General features: G+C 43.9%; 1 protein-coding gene across 1 annotated transcript in view; it reads left to right on the plus strand.

The window, feature by feature from the left end:
• The window catches only part of PBS2 (cysteine and histidine-rich domain-containing protein RAR1), a 71,962-nt gene that overhangs the window by 38,956 nt on the left and 9,733 nt on the right, over positions 1-23,273 (plus strand). Inside the window, exon 4 of the mRNA XM_087401807.1 lies at positions 18,552-18,766. Within this exon, the coding sequence (XP_087257933.1) occupies positions 18,552-18,766 (215 nt within the window). The remainder of the gene's footprint in view (positions 1-18,551; positions 18,767-23,273) is intronic.

Genomic DNA, 23,273 nt, shown 5'->3' on the forward strand with positions numbered 1-23,273 from the left:
CTAGGTCTAAACCGTGGTATGAAATTGCAATCTTGAATTCCCTTGAATTTGAAAGAAGAGTAACCAAATAATCTGAAGGGAGCAGTTTGTTATCGATTGCCATGGAAACAAAAGGTGATACTGCAAAAAGATATTCATGCTGGATAGATTTGAAAAATGAGAGCAGTTTGTAGTGCTTTCTGTTTTGAGCCCTTTCTGTTAGAATTTCGTTCAACTGGATAATGGAATCTGTCTTCAAACTTTGACACCCCAAGGAAAATCTGATTTAATAACACCTTTGTAGTGTATTCGGAGGGAATGTAGTTACCAGGGAATGGGAACGTTCCGGGAGGTCTGATGCCAGAACGGAAATGTTTCAGGATGGGGGAATGTTTATGGGGGAACGGGAATGCCACCTCACATGACACATCACCAAAATTTGCATGGGAACGCCAAGCCCTGCACGGGAACGAGTTTCAGGAACTTGTTTTCCCAGCGTTTCAGAATCGGTCCACGCTTCAGTAATGTGGACTGCGTTCTGGGTTCCGCTTCCATCATGGAACGGCATCTCCCCCGTTCTGGAAGGGGAAACAACGTTTTCTGGTAACTATGATTCGGAGTTGTGGTATAGGAAAAATCGGAAGTGATGTTTTTCAATTCCTTGTGGTAGCTCTTGGATACGAAAGAACATGCCCCAAGGCAACATGCAAACAATGATTTTGTGGACAATATATATAGCCTCCTACAGTAGCAACGTTGCATCTTCCGGTGCCTTTTAATTTTTAAAGAAAATTAAGTCTGTGAAATTGCTTTTGCAACTCTCTCGCTACATTCTGTCAGTTTTGCAGCAGAAAGCTATCAAGTGGCACTAGAAAAGTTATTTTTCCTGGGCCTTATAATTACTGCAGTAACATGGATAATGCAATTAAAGGATGAATGAACTGTTATTTAAAATCTCTGCTTGCATGTTGGCTTTGGGGATGGTGCCAAACTGAAGAACACGGACCAGTTGGAGACACACCAATTGCTAGCCTTGCCAGTAGGAATGTGCTAAGAGTTTTGGTCACCCATAAGCGATAGTTTATTAACCAATTTGTGGAGCATATGGGCCCCACTTCTTGTAACTCATGTGAAACACCTTAGGACCAAGTCTCTAGCAAGCTGAAGGTTGCTCTCCCATAGATTCCCATGTAATACAAAAACATGCCAACTGCCCCTAAGATGACAGGGCTTGAGTTAGTACTATTGCGAGGAAACTACACAATTTCCATGAAAGGGGTGCAATCAACTAAGGATCAAAGGATCTTGCTCAATCCTCTGGTAGAAGGTATGCTATATGCATGCTAATGACAGAACTCCTGTATTCTTGGCTTCAATATTTGGCCTAACAATGTGGGACCTGGTCTCCAATTCTGGGGACTTGTCTCAGGGGGCCTGAGGGGGGGGGGCGTCCCTCTACCACATGAAGATTGTCTTTTATGGGAAAATGGGTGCATGGACCCTAGGAAGCTATGTAGTTGAGTTAATCCTTCCCAATATACATTCAACCTTACCAAAATCATGAAAAAGTGTTGAGGAGGGGGGAGGTGGGGGCATATAGTATGAATAAACCATAGAAAATGCAAAACTTCATGCTCCTAGACTTATGTTGCCAAATATCTTGTTCCATGTGTTACAACAAAGGAATCCCTCTTCAAAGATATGGCCTAATGGTATGAGGCTTAGTCTCTAATGTCATGGTCTTATTGAATGATTAAGAGTCTTATAGCAAGTGCCTGTAGGTATTGTGAGGGATCTAGCTGAGGTTTTTGTTTGGGAGGTGGGGTGTAAGTCCTTGTCATAATACAACCACATCGAAATTTAGATTGCTAGTCATTGGAAAAGGGGCTTCACCTATAATACACTGGTAAAGTTAGAGTTGAAATGGTTCAAATAGTCTATAAAATTTCCCACTGAATGGCTGCATGTATCACTCCACCCATCACCCATCAAAGTAGTACCAAATGCGTTCCATTCCTCTTTGATAAGCCTCAAAGGCCCCTCTATGCTCTGCTTCTCCCCTTCAAAAATCCTGGTCCTCACCTTAAAAGATGAAGGCATCTAAGGGGGACCAAAAGCTGCAATAGCCCTTATCATATCCACAAATCCACAAAATAAGGAATATAGGCTTGATTGAAGGCAATGTAAAAAAAATGTCCCACTACATCATCCACCTCTGCCTTTCTACCAGGGCGCTGTCTCTTACACTTCCCAAGAATGCTGGTTGGTATAGTAGGCATAGCAGAAACGAAATAGTGGTAAATACTGCACTCGTAAAACCCGAAGCATATGCAGACATAGAATCTTGAGCATTACCAATTGCTTGAGGAGCCTACTTGGCACATGAAGAAGGTGCATTTGCAAATACTTTCAGGTGTGAAAGCACAGTCACAGTCATTGTAGGGCAAATGCTAATGCCTTTGTTTTGAACTCCTAACAAGTGAGCTTGCACAGTCACTAAATTGCGAGTTTTGGAATCTGAGTCATGGGTTATTCGACGAGGAGCTGCTGCTCTCCACTCGCGCGTCATCATCCCCATCCCCATCCCCATCCCCATCCCCCCCTCTCGTCGGCCCCCTTCCACTCCATTGCGCCTCTTTTACTCATTGTTGCTGGTCTGGGTGGCGAATCTTACTGTGCTGAGCGTTGTTTCTTACTGCTTCAAAGGCGTTTTGCTGAGTGACTCTTGCTGATTTTAGGAGTCGTGGAAAGAGGGGAATAGGTTAAAGCAGCCTCCTCATCCACATTTGTCAAGACAAATTAAGCCAAGTTAAGAGTAACATATTCTACATGCCCTTGTAATGGTTTATTACGTACTTTGGCACATCCCGTTTTGGGATACTTGCTTTGTAATATAAAGTCTCAAAAGTTCACCCAAAAAAAAAAAAAGTTTATTATGTACACACACGCGCACACACTTTTTTTTTTTTTGGTGAGAAGAAATCTTTTATTGCTGTAAAATAATTACATTCATAGTTACTTCAAAAATGAAGTAACTACTACTCAACTAAAGATCTCAGTATAAGCTGTATACACATCCTGATCAATCAAACGAGTCTGAGCACAATCGTAGAATGATTGCTGCAGAGATCGTTTGAAAAAAAGAAAGGATGAAAATAGTGGATCACCAAAGACTATGATTTCTATCCATCCATAAAGTCCATAGTGTCCAGTAGCGCACCCATAGAAAAAATAAATCAAAACCCTGTCTCGCTGGATGAAAACCAAACAACCAGAAAAATCTGCCAAAAGTAACAGTAGGAAATCTCGCTCGAAGCCTCTGTCGGATGAGAGCGATAAAATCACAAGTATGTGGACAGAACCAAAAAATGTGAAGCACAGATTCAGTAGAGTGCTGGCATCTGTGACAAACAGCCGGAGCAATATGTCTGTGTGCGAGTAATTGGCTAGATGGAAAAATGCCAAGGAGAACTCACCAAAGGAAAAGCTGTTGCCGAAGAGGGACTTTGTAATGCCAAAGGTGACGCAGCCTTTTTCTCGACCACTTCATTGGGGCGATCCATATGCCAAACATGAGGAAGAAGAGTGTAAAATCCAATCCTCAAGCCTATTCTGAAGTTCCAAACGAGGTACCGGCAAGTACGGTTGAAGCATTGCTGAAATCCTATGACATAAAGGACGGTAATGAGCTCCCAAGCCGTATTTGCTAGCAGCCATAGAAAAGGATAAAATTGTGCCATCATCCTGAAATACATCCGCCACAGATGAAATGCCTTTGAAGGAGAGAAAATAAGAACGTCTGGGTTCTTGTATGGCCAAAGGAGGGTGGAATACTTTAGACCAAAAAATATTCTCAGCCCTCAAATAGTTTCCCGACAGAGAATCTTTGCCATGCCATTCCAAGTGGGATAAGATATGTTTCCAATCAAGAAGCAAGCGAGAGACAAAAGGGCAGCCTCTGATCTTGCCTTGGATAGAGAGCCAAATAAGAAATCCCACTGAGTAGGCTGCCAATGCCCAAAGGCAGAGGTATGAATATGTAATAAGAGAGAGCAGATCATGAAAGCCCAAGGCTGATCTCCTTGCATAAATTGTATCATCATTTTCCCTCTGTGAGCAAGTAAATGCATTTGAATATTGAGAATGTTCAGACCCCCGTGCATCTTTGGAGAACAGAGACGATGCATAGAGAGTAATCTGAGACTTTTCTTGCCATTTTTTGAACACCAGAAAATTTCCATGATAGCTGACATAAAGGAAACCAAGTCTGCCTTAGTGAACATAGTGAGAGGCAGATAAAATTGTATGTATGCTATCAAAATGGATTGTGTAATTCGCAAACGAACATGTAATGGCCAAGTTGCAAGCCTCCAATATTCAAGTTTTGCCCTCAACTTTGTTAGCACCCAATCAGTTTGTTGGGAACGGGTGAGTCCTCAACCTAGAGGATAACCGAGATGTCGAATGAATTGAGAAGCGGGGACAATTTCCCCAAGCCACAGAAGGCTGTGCCATTCCTGTGCATGCAACGGCAACAATTTTGATTTCTGAAAATTTACCCGAAGACCAGCAGCCAATCCATATGTAGAAAGAGCCTGCATAATCATGGACAGATCAGCCCGAGTATTCTTTGGAGTAAAGAATGAATCATCAGCATATGCTTGAGGGATCATGCTATGACTGCCAAGAATCTCCAAACCGTGCAACTGGTCAGTGTCCAAAAGGTGGTCTAGATATTGAAGCATTGGATGAGTGGCTATGGCTAAAAGTAAAGCACTTAGGGGACATCCTTGCCTAACAGAACAACCAAGAGTCCAGGATGGAGAAATATCCCCTGAAAGTATGCAGGCAACTTTACTATCTTGATATAGCCAAGTGATGAGTTGCTGCATTTTTGTGCCAAATCGCAATGCATGCATAGTCGATGAAATAAAATCCCACTGAACAGTATCAAAGGCTTTGGCAATATCAACTTGCAATAACAAAAATCCTGCTGCGTGTATTTGGCATATTCAATTCCAACATAGGCATTAGCAATGTTATCTGTGATATGCCTACGCGGGACAAAGCCATATTGGGCAGGATGCAACCCATCATGTAAAAACCCCTTTAGCCGATCAACAATCATTTTGGTAGTGACTTTGTAAATGACTGGCATAAGAGTGATAGGTCTCCAGTCTGCCAAAGACTCACAAATTTGCTTTTTTGGAAGGAGTTTAATAAGACCTCTCTTCCATGTGTGTGGCATTTTCTGATTTTGCCATGTAGCATTCACCATATGTAGCAATGTATGCTACAAAATAGGCCAATATTCTAGAAAAAACTCGACTGTTAAACCATCCCATCCTGGAGATTTCCATCTGCCACAGGATTTGATTGCATCTGACAGTTCCCTCTCAGTAAAGGGTTCCTCCAATTCCAAAGCTTGAGTAGTGGAAATAATAGGAGAAACATGTTGCAACAGTAAATTTCGTGCAAGCAAAACCTGTTGTGAGGGAGGAACTGCAGAACCAAATTGCTAAGAGAAATGATGCACATAAACAGAAGTAAGCTGTGACTGTGAGGTGGTCCATGATCCATCAGGCATAAGCACCCTGCAAATTTCTGTTTTGAGTCTCCTCTGATGCAAACTTTTCAAAAATTCTTTGGAAGAGCAACCTTTATCTGTAAAGGCTCTTTGTCTTGCTCTAGTCTCCCATTTTGCCAGTTTCCTGTGATCATTTAGTTTAAGACAATGTCTGGCCTGGCATAGTGTTGTTTGCTCATGCATGGACAACGAACGATGATGGCTGAGTTTAATGAGGTCTTGACAAGTGGATTTGGCGTGAGCAATGGTTACCTCAGAGTCTTTATGTTAGACTTGCCATAAGCTCTAATCACAACTTGCATTTTGGAAATAAAAGAATCCCAGGCATCATCAATATGAATATGGTTGCTAGAGGACAGACAATGAGATGCTTCAGTAACCATTGCCTTGAAATCAGCATGTTGCAAATAGCTATTGTTTATGATTAGATGTCTCCTATGTGGCAATCTATCATCTGGCATATCATGAAAGGATAACCGCATTATGTTGAAATGTGTAGCCAGGTGACAAAGGCTGCAATTCCTTCCAAAGGTCAACCAAATCCAGATGGAATAGTAATTGAGACCATGCATGCCTTTTAGGAGTTAACATATGGTCATGTCTGGAAGTGTTGTCACCCTGTTGTGGAGCATTATTGAAATCCCCACATATGTAGGCATGATATCTCCATGGATATTGTTGCATGGCATCCCAAATTGCAGTTCTTTCTCTAGAGGACTGAGGTGCATAAACAGAAGCAAATTCAAACACCTCTCCTCGAATAATGCATTGAAGAACAAGCCATCTGCCTTTGTTGTCATTTAAAGCAATAACTGGTTGAAAAAATATCATAATCATAGTAGTGTCCTGTCTTTCCTGCATAGACGTGTTGGTTGTGTTCTTGTAATGCCACTATGTCAGGCTGAAATCTATTGATGTACAGCCACACAGATTTCCATTTCCTACTGTCACACATCCCCTGGACATTGAGTGTAAAACATTTGATATGAGCAGTCATATTTACAGATATTTATAGTAATATAACAACTATGTACAGCAGCAAAATTTATGAGGTCAGCCTTGCATTTCTATCTCAGGGTCAAGGCCTCTCCCCTGAGAAGAAGTAGCCACCTGAGGAGTAGACAGCAAAGCAGCAACCTCTTCTTCAGGGAAAAGTGTTCTGCTAGCTGTTACTGCAGCCCATGTAATTCCAATTCCTGTATTTACCTCTGGGGTATTTCCACTAGAAGATGCACCATTCCAAGTGCGGGGGGGTGGAATTCTTCGAGCAGAAATAACTTTTCTTGGACTTTGCCATCCATCAGTTGGAGGTTTCTATCCTTATGGGATACTGATAGACCGACCCCTTCTTCTATTGCAGTTGAGATTGAGGGTGTTAATTTGGGCAAGAAATATTTCACCTTAAAATGGGGCATTTTTGCTAGAGCTTGTTTTTCTTGTCACAAATTTGGGCATCTTGCTTCGGAGTGTCCTTCTATCCTTCATCCACCTCCTCCAGCTGCTATTCCTCTGCCATCTAATAAAGGAGGTCAGAAGACATATGTGGAAAAGATTGAAGCTAAAGGAGCAAAGCCTTCAGTTCATGCTGTGTTTTCCTCTCCCCTTGCTGTTCAACAACCCATCAGAGCTTACAATCTTATGAAAATGGGTATCCGGTTCATTGATGACGTTGTAGATATGCAAGGAAATATTCTCCCTTTTCCAGCAGCATGTACACAATACAACCTGGCAATGCATCATAGACCTATTTGGAAAGCTATTGCTGATCTCCTACTTCCTCTGGTTCCGATTCCGACATTGAATGGCAGTGACAGGCTTCAAGATTGGCACCTTCAGCCTTCAAGTCCAAGCATTTCTTCTAAGCCTTTGCAGTCATTGACATCTATACAGGCTTATAGATTGATATTACCTCCTCCTTGGATTGCCCATCATGCTAATTCTTTATGGCATCTGAACAAATCATTAGCCTGGTGGAAAGGAAGATTGCAAATGATATGGAAGTTGAAAATGCCATTGAAGCAAAGACTATTCCTATGGAGATGTATTATTGGTATTCTCCCAGTGGGAGTGAAATTGGCTAAACGACGAATAGCTTCACCTCTCTGTCCAAGATGTCACCTTGCATCGGAGAGTATTCCACATTTATTGTGGTTTTGTTCATATTCTAGAGATCTTCTAGATAGAATCTCCTATTTTTTATCTCTCAGATTTCCAGCACACAGGTTCTACAGGTTTTTCTGGATGTATGGCAAACTATCAGCTTCTTTGTCACAGTATTCCCTCTTCTTCCACTGGATCAGATACTGGGCCTTATGGACCCTCTGGCTGCAGCGCATCCAAGCATATCTGAATTCTCCTCTTCAGCATCCTTATGAGTTTTTCAGAGCCTCATTAAGGCAGTCTTTATATGATGCCTTACATGAGGAAGATTTGGATGTTTCTTGTATTCAACTTTTCTTTTACTGTTTCTGATGGATAGGGCTGTAGCTCTATTTTGAGCACGGCCTGGATGTAAATGAATGTTTTATAATATAAGTATCTTGGTTTTACAAAAAAAAAAAAAGTATGTGTGTGTGTGCGCATACAATTCTGCCCTGCTCACCTTCATGGAGGACCATATTAAAAGCTACTCTCGGATGGACTTGTCCCGAGACCCTAAAAGACAGCAATTCGAATTCTCTACCTCAGCTTCTGAGGATGCTCACTATGTTTTCGATATGCTCAAGGATGAATTTCACCACAGCCGGAAGGAGTGGGCCAAACCTCCCCCGGCCCTTAAGTACAAGCTGAAGCTGCCCTCATTGGTTACTCCTCTCCGGAAGTTCTCTCAGCAAGCAGTTATCATTTTCTTCCCTGGGAAGTTACCATCTGCAAATGATGTGGCTCAATGGGTTCACGCTTTGTTGGGAGGTTGTTTTGTTGAAGGAGTATACTTTGCTTCTCGAGGTTTTTATGAAGTGCACTTTTTGGATGCCTCATATCGTCAGCAGATATTGGAGATGTCTCCTCTATTCTATGGCAGACAAATGGTGCATGTCATGCCATGGTCGCCAAATAAGGATTATCACGGTCTCATTCGACATCACTGCCCTGTATAGGTTGAGGTAGTGGATTTTCCGGATTATATGAGGGCTGAGCTACCAAGTCTGGCAGCTACTTTGGGGCAAGTTGTATGCCCACCCCGACCTTCGGGCAATCGAAATCGGTTTTGTGTTCTTTGGGATACAGATCACCCAACCCCCCCTTCTATTGCGGTAGAGGTGGAAGATGTTCCCTTGGGCGAAAAATATTTTGATTTGAAATGGGGAGTATTTGCAGGTGCTTGTTTTACTTGTCATAAATTTGGCCATCTAGCTTCACAGTGTCCTGCAATACTGCATCAGCTCTCACCTACAGCTATTGCTCCAGAAAATACTACCTCTCCAACGTATGGTCCAGGGCCTAAGGCAACGCCTAGCAAGTTGGGTGATGAAGCATCTAAATATGTTCTTCCCAAAGAAAGTGTGGTCCAGGTTTCAGCCAAGCAAAAGGATAAGGGAAAGGGCAAAATTTCAGAATCCAATGCCTCTCCTCAGGGTGCATGGCAGCAACCCAAAAAGGTATTTGCGCTTAAGCCACAACCGTTACAATCTCGGCATTGGGATGCCTCTACTTCCACCCCTGGTCAGACCTCTACCCTTGCTGATAGCATGACTTCTCGATTGTGGGTTGATGTGCTCAAGAAGGGCATTCCTGTATGTGACAATGATGCAGCCAGGAGGCCAGGTGGACGTCGATGTCATGGCTAGGCCTGACAGCTTATACCTTTACTATGTTTCTTGGCTCCACTGTACATATCTTCTATGTCTGCTTCAATTACTTGCATTACATACAATGTTCAAGGTCTTTGCAATGTCAATAAGCGGAGACTTTTTTGGCACTATGTACATAGAATGCACCCCGATGTAATTTCCTTACAGAAACATAACCAACACTTCTTGGCTGGCCAGCAAGGCCACTTTGCTGGTTATGACATCTTTTATGCTGGTACGATGCACTTTTCCGGGGTATGCATGCTGGTAAAACATGATATGCAGCCCACGGTTGCTTACAACGACCCCCAGGGTCGATGGATGGTAATCAGATGCATCTGTCATGCTGATCTTTATAAAATAGCATCGGTTTATGCCTCTTAAACTTCTGCGACAAGAGCTCGAATGTGGGACTCTCAAGCAATATCCATGGCTGTCTAATGCTTTTTTGTGTGGAGACTTTAATAACTCGCCTTCCATGCAAGACAATACCACTCATTGTTCTCACATGATCCCCACTGAGCTTCGACATTGGGAGGATATGCTTTCTTTTTTGCATGCAGAAGATTTATGGCTCTCAACAAGGGATAGAGATATGGGTTATACATACCGTCACAATGCTTTTACTCATTACTGGGCTCGACTTGACAGATGGTATTTGTTGCAGGCTCAGCAATACACTAGTTTCACGTGTGCATTATGGGTTGATCATTCCCTCTTGTTATCTGATCACTTTCCAGTATGCCTGACATTATCTATAGCACATTTGACAGATAATATGCCTTTTTTTGGTCGTCGCCTACTCCATGTTAATAGTGCTTATTTGCTTCATCAACAATTTCAGAACATGGTGAGAGTGGCTGTCCGCCCCCTCCTCTTACATGCTCAGGAGGACATGGATTTTGCCTGGATCAGTCTTGCCCATCGCTTGCAGGCTATTATTCAAGATTATGGACGGAGTCACATGGAAAACCTCAGACTTAAGCTGAAATGGGCTCAATCTCACAAGCAACAGATGGATGCAATCAGCTCTTATAGGCAGCTCACCTCTTCTGAACAGGATTCTTGCACTTATGCAGTTCATATCATCCATCAAAATGATAGACGTAAATTATAGAAGTGGCAAATCTGAGCTCGCATGAAACCCCTTTTGGATAAGGGCTGCTCCTCCAAGGCCGTCTTTAAAAGCCTGCATGCGGATAGGCGAAAGGAGGATATTTGCAGGATCAGGCAGGATGATGGCACCTGACCACCTCCAAATCAGAACTAGAATCGCAATGTTCTAGTCATTTCCAGCATCTCTTTTCTCCTCAGCATGATTATTCGATGCAAGTGAATGCAGCTAGGTCTCAATTCCTTATGCATGTTCAATCTATATTGTCTCGGGAACAGGCTCATGCATTGGAGCAGCCATTCATGCTCAAGGAACTAGATGATGCTTTGAGTCATTTACGTAAAGGCAGCTCTCCTGGTTGGGATGGATTGACTGTTGAATTCTTCCGTGCATTTTGGGGTGATCTCAAGCACACTCTTCTTCTTATGATCAATCATGCTTCGGCAAAACAATCTCTTCCCCCTTCTTGGAAACATGGGCTTGTCAAATTGATCCCCAAAAAAAGATTGTGTGAGACAATGGCTGATTGGTGGCCCATATCTCTTATGCCAGTCATCTACAAACTCATTACCAAGATGATTGTCCTTAGGGTTCGATTTATCTTGCAAGCCGGACTTCATCCCAGGCAGTATGGGTTTGTTCCCAGAAGGCACATTACTGACAATATCTCCAATGCTTTGCTTGCAATTGAGTATGCCAAATATTCCAAACAAGATGTTCTCATTCTGCAAGTGGACATTGCGAAAGCATTTGATACTGTCCATTGGGATTTTATTTCTCAGACAATGCATAAATTGGGATTTGGCCCTCGGCTCGTTCATGTTATTTATTGGTTGTATTCTCATGCCACTGCACAGTGTCTGCTTGGTAGTGGGTTGTCAAGGACATGGACTATGACCCGTTCAGTGAGACAGGGATGCCCTCTTAGCTCCCTACTATATGCCATTGCTACTCATCCGTTATTGTTGCATATGGACCATCTTGCAGATACAAGACAGCTTCATGGCTTGCAAATTCCAGGGGCACAGCCGTTTCTTGCACAGGCATATGCTGATGATTCATATTTCATGCCCAGGAATTCTCAAAGTGACCTCTCTCATTTGATGCATACTTTGAATGATTTTGGCATAGCTGCTGGACTGCATATCAACTTTCAGAAATCGACTCTTCTAGCATTGAAAGAAGCTGATTGGCATGCACTTCTCTGGCCAGGTCACATTATTTCTCCCCATACCATTGTGAGGCATTTAGGGTATCCCATTGGCTGGAATATTACCCCTCAACAACAGCTTAAATGGGTGCTTCAAAAGACTAACAAGAAGCTGGAATACTGGCACTTGTCAACTTGGCCTCTACATGTTCGACTTCGGATAGTCCAATCTATCATTATGGCGTATATGCAATTTTACTTGCCTCTTCTTCACTGGTCTTTTAAGCATTTGGCTTCCTAGATGTCCCAGGCCATCGAGATATTTTGGAAAAGCAAATCTCACAAAAAGGCTTTGCGACTACTTCCCATGCAGTCTGTTTGTTCTCCTAAGACTCATGGCGGACTGAATATTCTCAATCTTCAGTTTCATATGTTGGCAAGAAAGAGCACTATGATTGCTGATTTCTTTCAGCAAAAACAGCCATGGGCTATTATGCTAGCAGCTATGTGTGGAAACATGAAGTCTCATGCATATGGGCATTGGATTACAGATCACTGGGAAGCAGTCATGACCACATTTCAGGGGAAAATTCCTGGCTGTCCTATTTCTACTGCTTTTATTCATGACTGGAAGAGAATCCTCTCTTATGCTAAATGGTCAGGTGCTTCCTCCCATCATGGTAACTCTCTTCGTATGGAAAGCATCCATTGGAGCAAGGTGTTTGAATCTCCTCTTGCTTTACAGGCACCAATTAAAGCATATAATCTTATGAAATTGGGCATAAGATTTGTCGGAGATGTGGTGGATCAACATGGTTATGTGCTCTCATTTCCACAAGCTTGCAGGACATTCCCCTTGGGTCTGCATCATAGGCCCATTTGGAGAATACTTACAACTATGTTGCAGCCATTTGTTCATGTTCCTCCGTTGTTTGTTCAGGACTGTTTGTTCAGGACAGATTATTGGACTGGAAGCTGATTTCCTTGTCTCCTGCTACCTGTTCACTTTCACTGCATAATTTGACATCTTCGATGGTCTACAGATTTCTTCTTCCACCGCCATGGATTGATAAGCATGCCAACACTCTTTGGAATTTGGATAGGCCTTTATCTTGGTGGCAATCAAAACTCAGGAAAATTTGGAAAGCTAAATTGCCATTGAAACAGAGGCTCTTCCTTTGGAGATGTATAGTGGGAGCTTTTTCCATTGGGGTGAAATTGGAAGCACGCTGTATTGCTTCCTCTTCCTGCCCCCGTTGCTCTCATCACCATGAGACAGTTCCCCATTTGTTATGGTCTTGCCCGCACTCTCGAATACTGATCACTCATGTCTCTCATGTGCTACGGCTCCGGTTTCCCTCTATCAGATTCGGGAAACTCTTCTAGATGTTTGGATGCTTCTCACCTCAGATGTCTCCATTCCTCCTTTTCCTTCACTGGGCTCGCTTTTGGGTACTATGGACTATTTGGACACAGAGATTGCATTCTAGGATGGGACAACACTTTCCTCATGCATATGCTTTCTTCAGAATGTCCCTCAAGCAATCTTTATATGATAGTTATGCTACGAGGGACTCGGATGCTACTAGCCTTGAAGCGTTTTCTCACTGTTTTTGAGTTCTTTCATTAGGCTCTCCTTTGGAGTCTAATGTCATGTACATTGATTTCATGCTAATTTTATCGTTACTGGTTTCTTAAAAAAAAAAGTGTGTGCGCATACGACAACAGGTCTTTCTATGGAGAATACTTACAACTATGTTGCAGCCATTTGTTCCTGTTCCTCCACTGTTTGTACAAGACAGATTACTGGACTGGAATCTGACTTCCTTATCTGCTGCTACCTGTTCACTTTCAATGCATAATTTGGCCTCCTCGATGGTCTACAGATTTCTTCTTCCACCGCCATGGATTGATAAGCATGCCAACACTCTTTGGAATTTGGATAGGCCTTTATCTTGGTGGCAATCACAACTCAAGAAAATTTGGAAAGCTAAATTGCCATTGAAACAGAGGCTTTTCTTTTGGAGATGTATAGTGGGAGCTTTTTCCATTGGGGTGAAATTGGCAGCATGTCGTATTGCTTCCTCTTCCTGCCTCCGTTGCTCTCATCACCATGAGACAGTTCCCCATTTGTTATGGTCTTGCCCGCACTCTCGGATATTGATCACTCATGTCTCTCATTTGCTGCGGCTTCGGTTTCCCTCTATCAGATTCGGGAAACTCTTCTGGATGTTTGGATGCTTCTCATCTCAGATGTCTCCATTCCTCCTTTTCTTTCACTGGGCTCGTTTTTGGGTACTATGGACTATTTGGACACACAGATTGCATTTTAGGATGGGACAACAGTTTCCTCAGGCATATGCTTTCTTCAGAATGTCCCTCAAGCAATCTTTATATGATGGTTATGCTGCAAGGGACTTGGATGCTACTAGCCTTGAAGTGTTTTCTGACTGTTTTTGAGTTCTTCCATTAGGCTCTCCTTTCGAGTCTAATGTCATGTACATTGATTTCATGTTAATTTTATAGTTACTAGTTTCACAAAAAAAAAGTGTGTAATTTGGGGTGTGTGTGTGTGTTGCAAAGTAAGTGTGTGAGAGAGGAGTGTGTGTGTGGTGTGAGAGGTGAGAGGAGAGATGTGTGAGCTCTAGCGCCTCAAGCAACCAGCCCGCGAGCCTCCGCTCCCAGTCGCGCTACATCAGAGCCTCAAAACCGGTGATCTGGAGCCTTTATTACCAGCCGTACAGCCCGTCAGAGCTCCGTACGAATTCCGTACAGGTGTACGGTCTGTACGGACATCTCCGCCTGCAACAGTTCTGTTGTTTCGAGTTCATCCCCGGTTCTCGGCTCTTTTCCACGCAGGGTTTCGTTTGCGGACTACTTCCACGCGCTGACTTTGAAGGCTTTTGCTCTTGTTTTTCTCCTCTTTAGTCTTTGGATCTGCTCCACCTTTCCCATCGCCAAAATCTTACCTTGTCCTCTGAAATATAGTTCATCTAGGGTTTTTTACTGTTTTTTTCTCTCTTTTTCCTCTACAAAACTGTTTATTATCTTCTCTTGACCTCTACATCCCTCTTTCCCTTCTATCTCCTTACCAATATACTCTTTTTCTCTTCTCTGTGGGCTTCCTGTGGATATTTCTTTGGGACTGGTTTTTTTGCTTCCACTACCCTTTTACAGGTACTTCATTCCTGAGTTCCATTTCTTACAAAGCTATGGCTGAATATTCCTATGAAAAAACGTTTTAAAAGGAGCGTTCAGGTCATTGCAAGAAGCAAAAGCAGGTTGAGGGTCAGCATGACCCGATGCATGATACTCTTGAGGCCCAACTGGTATATGACGTCATGCATGAAGGATTTGCAGACACGAGGAAAGAGTGGAAAGACTCGGTTCCTTCAATTGGCCTCATGGTTGAGGTAGATGAAATTGTGGATCCAGTCAGAGAATATGCTAAGAATGCAGCCATATTATTTTTTCCAGGCCGGATGCCACCTGCCGCAGAGATAGGCAACTGGTTGACACGCACACTGCCTGGCTCGTTTGTTTGTAAAGTACACTATGCAGCCAGAGGTTTTTTTGAGGTTATCATGGTGGATGAGATACACAGACAAATGCTCTTGGAACATTCGCCTCTCTTTTTTGGGAAGCAAATGGTGCATGTATTGCCATGGTCTCCCACAAGGGATTTTCAGGCTTTAATCCGACACAGATGCCCGGTTTGGGTTGAAGTTGTCGACTTCCCACAATTTATGGCCTCACTCTTGCCTAAAATTGCAGCATCTTTAGGTAAAGTGGTCTGCCCACCACGGCCAAATGGCAACTCGAACAGATTTTGCATACTCTGGCATACTGATAATCCCACACCAAACTCTTATTCAGTCACGGTGAATAATGTGGACATGGGAAGTGCTTTTTATAAACTCAAATGGGGATTATTTGCAGGGGCTTGTTTTGAGTGCAAAAAATTTGGACACATGGCTTCACAGTGTCCAATGAATCAGCATAAAATGCCTCATACCACTTTGCCGGTTCAAATGCCTACTAAGGATGCTCCTACTTCAGTTGCAAATAAAAGCAAAGGTAGTAGACAGCTTTCTGGAAGTCAGGATAAAGGCAAAGCTCCAGTGGCTTCAAATGGGAATGTCTTTTCACATTCACCTCCTACTATTCAACCCTTGACCAAAGATGCAAAAATGATTTTTATTACCTGTTGGACAAGGGGGACAGATCACTTGTCCCAATGTCATAGCTAAACCTGGAAGCTCTGTTCTCATATAATCTGGAAAATCAACCACTTCAACCCATACGGGGCAATGATGCTTGATGAGGTTCTGATAATCCTTATTAGGGGACCAGGGCATGATATGCACCATCTGGCGACCAAAAAATAAAGGGGACATTTCCAGCATCTTTTGTTTTGTCAAAGCATCCAAAAGATGAACTTCATAAAATCCTCGGGAGGCAAAATAGACTCCTTCTACAAAGCATCCACCTAGGAGAGAATTCACCCATTGTCCCACATCATTAGTAGAGGGAATTTTGCCTGGGAAAAAGATGATAACTGCAGTTTGAGAGAGCTTCTTCAAAGGTTGCACAAGAGATGGCAGCTTCATTTTGTAAGTGAGTTCCGGAGCAGGTAGAATCCATTCCCTTCTGCTTTGTTGAAAATCATCATTCAGCATATCAAACACATAGGAAGCATCTTCAGAAGAAGGAGCTATGGGGGAAGAGGCTTCCCTTAATTGTCTTTTGGGTTCAGGAGAGAGGGCTCTCTTGACATAGAACTTGTTTGAATCTGCCATGGCAGCTAAGGGATTCAACAGATATGAAACAGCAAAGATCGGACTGAGCACAAAGAAGGGCTGGCGGACTGTACGGAGGTTTACCTGACGCACTGTACGGTGGCACAAAGAAAAGGCAGAATTGTACGGACAGAAGGAGAGATTGCAAGAAATAAATGTCAAACTGTACGGGACTGCTGACAGGCTGTACGGGAAAGCAGACTGTGCACGGAAGATTCAATCAACTATAAGGGAACTAGTACGGGAACAGTACGGATGAGCTGTACGGGAAAGTACGGAGAAGATGTACGGAATTTGAGACGGAGGACTGCGCTGAAAAGTACGGACGATCTGTATGGTTATTTGAGAAGGGGAACTGCCGGTACAAGCTGACGTAAGATGGAGCGGATTCCTTACGGAAGCTTCGTACGGAAATCGTACGACGACCGTACGGTGGTACGGACAGCAACGCAGATCAGCGCTGACTTCTCTGCGCTTCGCTCTCTCTCACACACACCACACACACACACACACACACACCACACACCACACCGCACACACACACATACACACGCATGCACACACACACACACGCACGCACGCAGTGTATGTACACATGCGTTGAGATTGGCACCACTTGCACTCACATGCATTGGCATTTTGGACATATGGCACATCCCCTTTGACCACTTGGCATGGGAGGGGCATATCCGCGTTGATGATAGTAGCAGATGTGATGCATGTCTACACTGGGACTGCATATCAATGCGTGTGGGTGCAAATGGTGCCAATGTTGTGGTGAACCATCACCGACTTGCCTACCTGAGTGGAAGGTTTGTCTTGTTCTCCTATAAAAGCAGCCCTTTTTCATCTCTTAGGTGGTGGATTGCCTTCGACTGTATTATACAGCCCTAGAGTTCACACTAGCAAATCCATTGGCAGCCTCCACAGGTCTGTGCCATCAGCCCCTGCATGCTGCTACCAGCTGCCCCATCTGCCATAAACGGCTGAGTGTTGTTTTCCCCTTCTCTCCTGCAGGAACAGCTCTCTCGGGGCCTGGTGAAATTTCATCAAATACACGTCGTACCTTTGCATGCAATGCATCTATATTCACATCGGCATGTTGAAGCTCAGTTTTCGGGCCCCAATGTACGTATTTATGAATTGCTATTTCAGATTTCAATGCATCCACTGGCCTAGGATATCAGGTGCTCATCAATCTCATTTATAAGTCCTGTGTAAAGTAAATCTACTACATCTGCTTGGCATTTGAGCTCCAGAACGTTCTTATTTTTTGACCCCACCACCTTTATTCTGTCGGTCGTTTGGAATAGCTTATTCATACGACGTTATGAGCTCTACACTTCACTCCTATCATGGTATTGGCCCTCAACTTGGTGATACAGAGAGCCATTTCTAAGGATTAGTGATGGACCCTCCCTGCTTACCAGCCTGCCCACAGTGATGGCTTCTTTTGGTTGCTTTTCTCTTTTGAGAGGGTCACTGGCTTAAAAGGATTGGAAAATTTTCAAAATTTCAGCACTGTTTCCCAGGTTGAAAGTGCGAACCATTGTTTATGGGCTTGTGCTCAACCTAGGCACATTTGGAGGGGGATTTGCTGCTTGATTTAGTTTCCTCCCATTGTCCTTTGGCTTTTGTCAAGGGTGGGGCCTTAGCTGGGCATGCTGTACGGGTGTGGCTGACACATTTGAATGGACTCTCTCCACTGCCTATCCTAGTCTGCGATTTCTCAGTATCCTCAATGGATGGTAGCCATTGGAAGATTGTCTCAAGCACCTTAATCTGGAGCATTTGTTTGGTTAGCACCTTGTAGCAGGTCCTTGGAGGTGATCTTGTTGTTGTCAAAGAGATTTTTGTGTTTCTTAAAGCATTGGTGGTGATATTTTCTTCCGATTGACAGTTTATGGCATGACTTTTTGGGAGTATGTCATCAGATTTTTTGGACATTGCTCATAATCTGGATCCACCTATGGTGTTTTTATGTGATTTTTTCTTGTTGTATGTAGGGGATTTTACCTCTTTTCATATGCTGAGATGCGGCGCAATACATTGGTCTTTCTAATTTTATATGAACAGCGGAGTCTGGACCTCCAGATTTTTTCATTGCTGACATACTTCTTTCTATTTCCAGGTCCAATTCCAGGAGCTGATGTCATCTCAAAGTTACACTCAAGAGAAACAAATATCGACTCCAAAGTGGAGAACATTGAAACACCAAAAGTCATAGACTTGAATGTGGAGCAAGTGTGCAAGAACTGTAAAAAGAGATTCACAGAGAAGGATAATCACGATACAGCTTGCTACTATCACCCTGGGCCTCCTGTTTTTCATGACAGATCACGCGGCGTATGTTCCCCCCCCCCCCCCCCCCCCGCTCTCTCTCTCTCTCTCTCTCTCTCTCTCTCTCTTCCTCTCTTCTCTTCTCTCCCTCTCCTCCCCCCCAAACATGCACGCACACATTCTTTTGTAAAAGAAATTTTGCATTAAGAAAGCATTTACATTCATAGCTGTCCTAGAGTGGGACCGCTACTACACACTTTTTTTTTGTGGATTTTTTTTTTGTTTTTGGGGTGGAATCCGCTACTACACACACACACACACACAAACATGAATGCATCGTCCTGTGTGCACATGCACACATAACCCATGGCGTTCATCCATACCCACGAAACATAATTTCATATGATGGCTGTTACATATTGCTTGGAGGCAAGCCACAATCCACACAGAGGACCTGCTCAGAAATGATTATAAATTTTTAATGCCCTGTGAGACATCTGGTATAGAGGTGCCAGTTACATGGTTTTTAAACTACCTGCAGGTACCCTGGAAGGCCATATCTTGTAGCCCCTCAAGCCTTGATTTTCAGTGGAAATATAGGTCTAGGAAAGAATGGATTTTAGAGGCGCCAGTTACATGGTTGCTTAAACTACCTGCAGGTACGCTAGAATGCCATATCTTGAAGCCCCTTATGCCTTGATTTTCGGTGGAAAGATAGGTCTAGGAAGAATGGGTTTTAGAGGAAATATTGTCGGCCTGAAAAGGAGGATTGATGGTTTCTGATCTGAGAGCTGAAGTTTATTGCTGTCTATCCCTCATGGGAAGTAATTCTGGCATTCTTACCATTTTATGGTAACCACCAAAGAACAGTGGTAAAGGGAAATCGGAAAGGACATTTTAGTCCAACTGGCATTATGGAGGTTCTAAAGGGATGCTACTCATATGGATCTGTCAGCTTAGTGCTCTGTGCTATACATCAAGCTATTGCGCAAGAAGCTAGAGTGGTGCTGGGCTATGTTGGGGTTGAAAGATATAAAATTGAACATTAAGGGAGAGTGTTCAGATAATGTGTGGTTTTATTTTATTGTTTGGTATCCATTCTGGACCATGCAATTCTTGCATTTAAATTCTAACGTCAGTTTAGCTTAGCTAGGGCAGCTTATGAACAAGGTGTGAGAGCATATGTTTATACTATGGTCTACACCCAGTGTTGGGCACCGATGATGTCAATGGGGATGTCATAGTAGCTAGTCCCTGCTATGCATGATGGAGTTTACGGTTTACAATCTTATGAGTGACTGTCATGAGATTGAAACTACACACTGTGTTGTATTTTTTGAGGATGAGTTTGGGCATGTTCCTGGATTCTTCTAGATATATATATATGTACCATGCGGAACCACCATGCAAGAGGTGTATTTCATGTGTTAGGTTGTGTCTAGGCTTGTGTTTCTTTCACATATCTACATGCTGTACCTCTTTAAATTGTGAAGAGAAAGTTAATGAAAGGTGGAAGGTTTCTCCATTCTCACGCTTCTCTCTGCCCACAACTTTTAAGGCTGAATCGGTGTACCAACCTCAAGTAGGACATGGGACTAAACGAACACGAGCTCAAAAGATAGATTGTGACTGGACATCAGGCTCACCCTAGAACTGAACTTCTGGGGTTCCACTCTTGAACAGGAAGCCAACTGTGGGACATCTAAAGAATGAACTGCCACTGTCACGCCACACACTGAGGAGTTTATAATCCACAATGATTGATAGCCAAATGATGAGAGCCGAAGCCATTTATATAGCCACAGTCCCTACATGTATATTTAGTGGAGCTTTATAACTCACTGTAGGAGAGGTGGTGTGACCACTTTTGTTGGAGGGTCGTATGGCTGCGGTGGTTCCTCTCTGTGTGTGTGGCTTGTTTTGGGGGGGGGCCGGGGTATGTGTGTTGGATTGGGGGGGCAGGGGGAAGGGGCATCCTGTAGTGGAGGCAAGGATCTCTTTCTTTTATAGCAGGTGCTACGTGGCAGGTGAAACTCTTTCAGGACTCATTGTCTCTGTGCTCCCGGACCGGTTCTGGTGGTGAGTCAATGTCCATTAGATCCTTGGCCTCGTATGTCTCCAGGTCCGATTTCTTGTATTCCTTGCTGCAAGTATTTGCTTCTTACCCTGCACCTAGTTTCATATCTCACCTAGTGGAGCAGCCGCAAAGTGTAAAACGCAGGGGGAGACCAGCAGTGGATGAGGATGAAATCTACTTATAGATCACTGATGGGATCAATCATCTCCTTTTCTGAGGAGGTGCATTCTGTGAACCAGGAAAAGGCTTGGCCAAGTACTTTCCATCTAAATTTATGTCCTGGCAGAATTGTGACCTTCACCCTTTGTCGTAGCTATGCTCCACTTAGAGTCTTCAACTTGATCTTTGAGGAGAGAGAGTCCGAGTCCTCTACGATTAAAAGCATATCTTTGGTACCTCATCATCATGAGTACCGAAGCTATCATCATGGGTGTGCACCAATTGAAACTAATATGTCCTTCTATTCCAAGGGCAGTCCGGGGGTACATTACGTTGACTGGAAACTGGCGCACGTGGGGCTTAATCTCCCTATCATTCATTGTGAAAACACAGGACCAGCTAATGCTGAAAACCAAAACTGTGCCTAGATAAACTTGAGCAGGTTTGTGTAGAGGTACGCTGGAGCAAAAAAACACCATCCCCATAGATGTTGACCTCCTCACCTAGGCTTAATCTTAAACTTGACATTGTGTGGGGGTGAGGTAGACAATGTGTGCGATTGCTGCATGACCTTGGAGCTGTTTTTGAGTTGCGTTTCTCAATATAGCACTCAGCAAGGGCCCTACTGAGCCCTTTGCCTCAGCCGATGTATGAGCTACTTTTTTTATTGTACCTTGTCTCATAGGCGCGTGAAGCCTCACGAAGACATTAATCCACCCCTCTCTCTCTCTCTCTCTCTCTCTCTCTCCTGTTGCAACAGCGGGATCAGGCCCGCAAGGAGGGGAAGTGGGTAGTAGTACGAGATGGACAACTCCTTACAGGCCCCCGTCGGGCACCCACCTCCCCTCCCACATAGGGAGGTGGGGTCTATGAGACTCAGATATCCGAGACCCTATCCCGCACCATATGGAATTGTAATGGTACCTTATGGTCAGAACCAAGGAACTTCTCGGAATCCTATACAAGTCACGACATAGTCCTTAATACAGAGACACATCAGAGTCTAGAGTGTCCACTACCATTAGTCAGCGGGTATACATGGGAGTCGGCCTACAGAGATGAGACGAGGGATACAGGGGGAGTTCGAGGGTCAAGTGGAGTCGCAGTCCTTTACAAATCCACTCTTTTGGGGACCATCTCAGTAGAGCAACGAGATGCACATTCCAGGTTTCTTTGGATCCGGATTCATCACATGGACAGTCGGGATGTGGCTACTTCCCCCCTCAGACCTCCCACTTTGCGAGATATATTCGAGGTGAGGATGAGACATCTCCATTTGCTGCACTTTATCAGTCCATTGTTGACTTCTCTAGCCGCAGAGAAGTCCTCCTAGTTGGGGACTTCAGCACGAGGACAGGTGCTTGTCAGGCACCACTCCTCGACTTCAGGGATGATTCCACTCTACTGCCAGACATTGACCTTGAGGAGGCAGGTATGCTACGGGTTTCGGTTGACATACGAGGTCTGTTCATAGCTTATGGGCAGGTCATATTAGACCTCGGCAGGATGCATGATCTCATTATTTATAATGGTCTTGACAAATGGCCCGCCTCAGGTGGTTTCACGTGCTTTCCACATGGGGAGGCTCCAGCGTTGTTGATTACATCATGGGATCCCCTGCCTTCACATCTCGCAGCACTGACTTTACCGTAGCACCTCTCCCTCCAGGGGCTGATCATACCTATCTTTTCTTTATAGCATTTCTACTTCCCGTCGCACAACACTTCCCACCCCGTTGAGTTCTTACTCCACCTACCATGATATACGCTTTGACTGCGATCACTTACCTACTACTCTAGCCATTTGTACATACTTCTCGCCTATATTGACTTCATACCCCTATTAGAGGATCGTGCTGCCCTGGTCACTTGCTCACTACACGAGGATGCCCTTCACGCCACCACCCGCTCCACCTGCCCACCATCCCGTGGGACTGTACCCTGTAATAGTTGGTACGATGATGAGTGTAAGGCTTTACGCCGTAAGCTCAAATTCGAACCAAAAACAGTCTTTCGAGCAAACCAAAGACGCTACGCGAGTACCGTCGACTAGTACACAGAAAGAAACTAGACTTTGTTCGCTGGAACGAGGAGGAGCTAGTGAACATTTTGTTAAGTAATAACTCTAAGGACTTTTGGCGGAGATTTCTAGAGGGATGGTCCCCCTCACCACTCATTGACACTCAGGTCTAGTTTCATTATGTACGCACACTTTATGATATCCCAAATCAGCCAGCCCCTAACCTCTCACATATGCCACACCCCACATCCTGCACCCTCTTCACTAGGGGGGGGGGATAAAGGATGCCATAATGAAACTTCATAATGGCCGAGCGAA

The sequence above is a fragment of the Dipteris shenzhenensis genome, chromosome 30 (assembly GCF_047967505.1).
Source record: "Dipteris shenzhenensis isolate YYH24624 ecotype China chromosome 30, Dip_SZ_1.0, whole genome shotgun sequence".
Lineage (NCBI taxonomy): Eukaryota > Viridiplantae > Streptophyta > Polypodiopsida > Gleicheniales > Dipteridaceae > Dipteris > Dipteris shenzhenensis.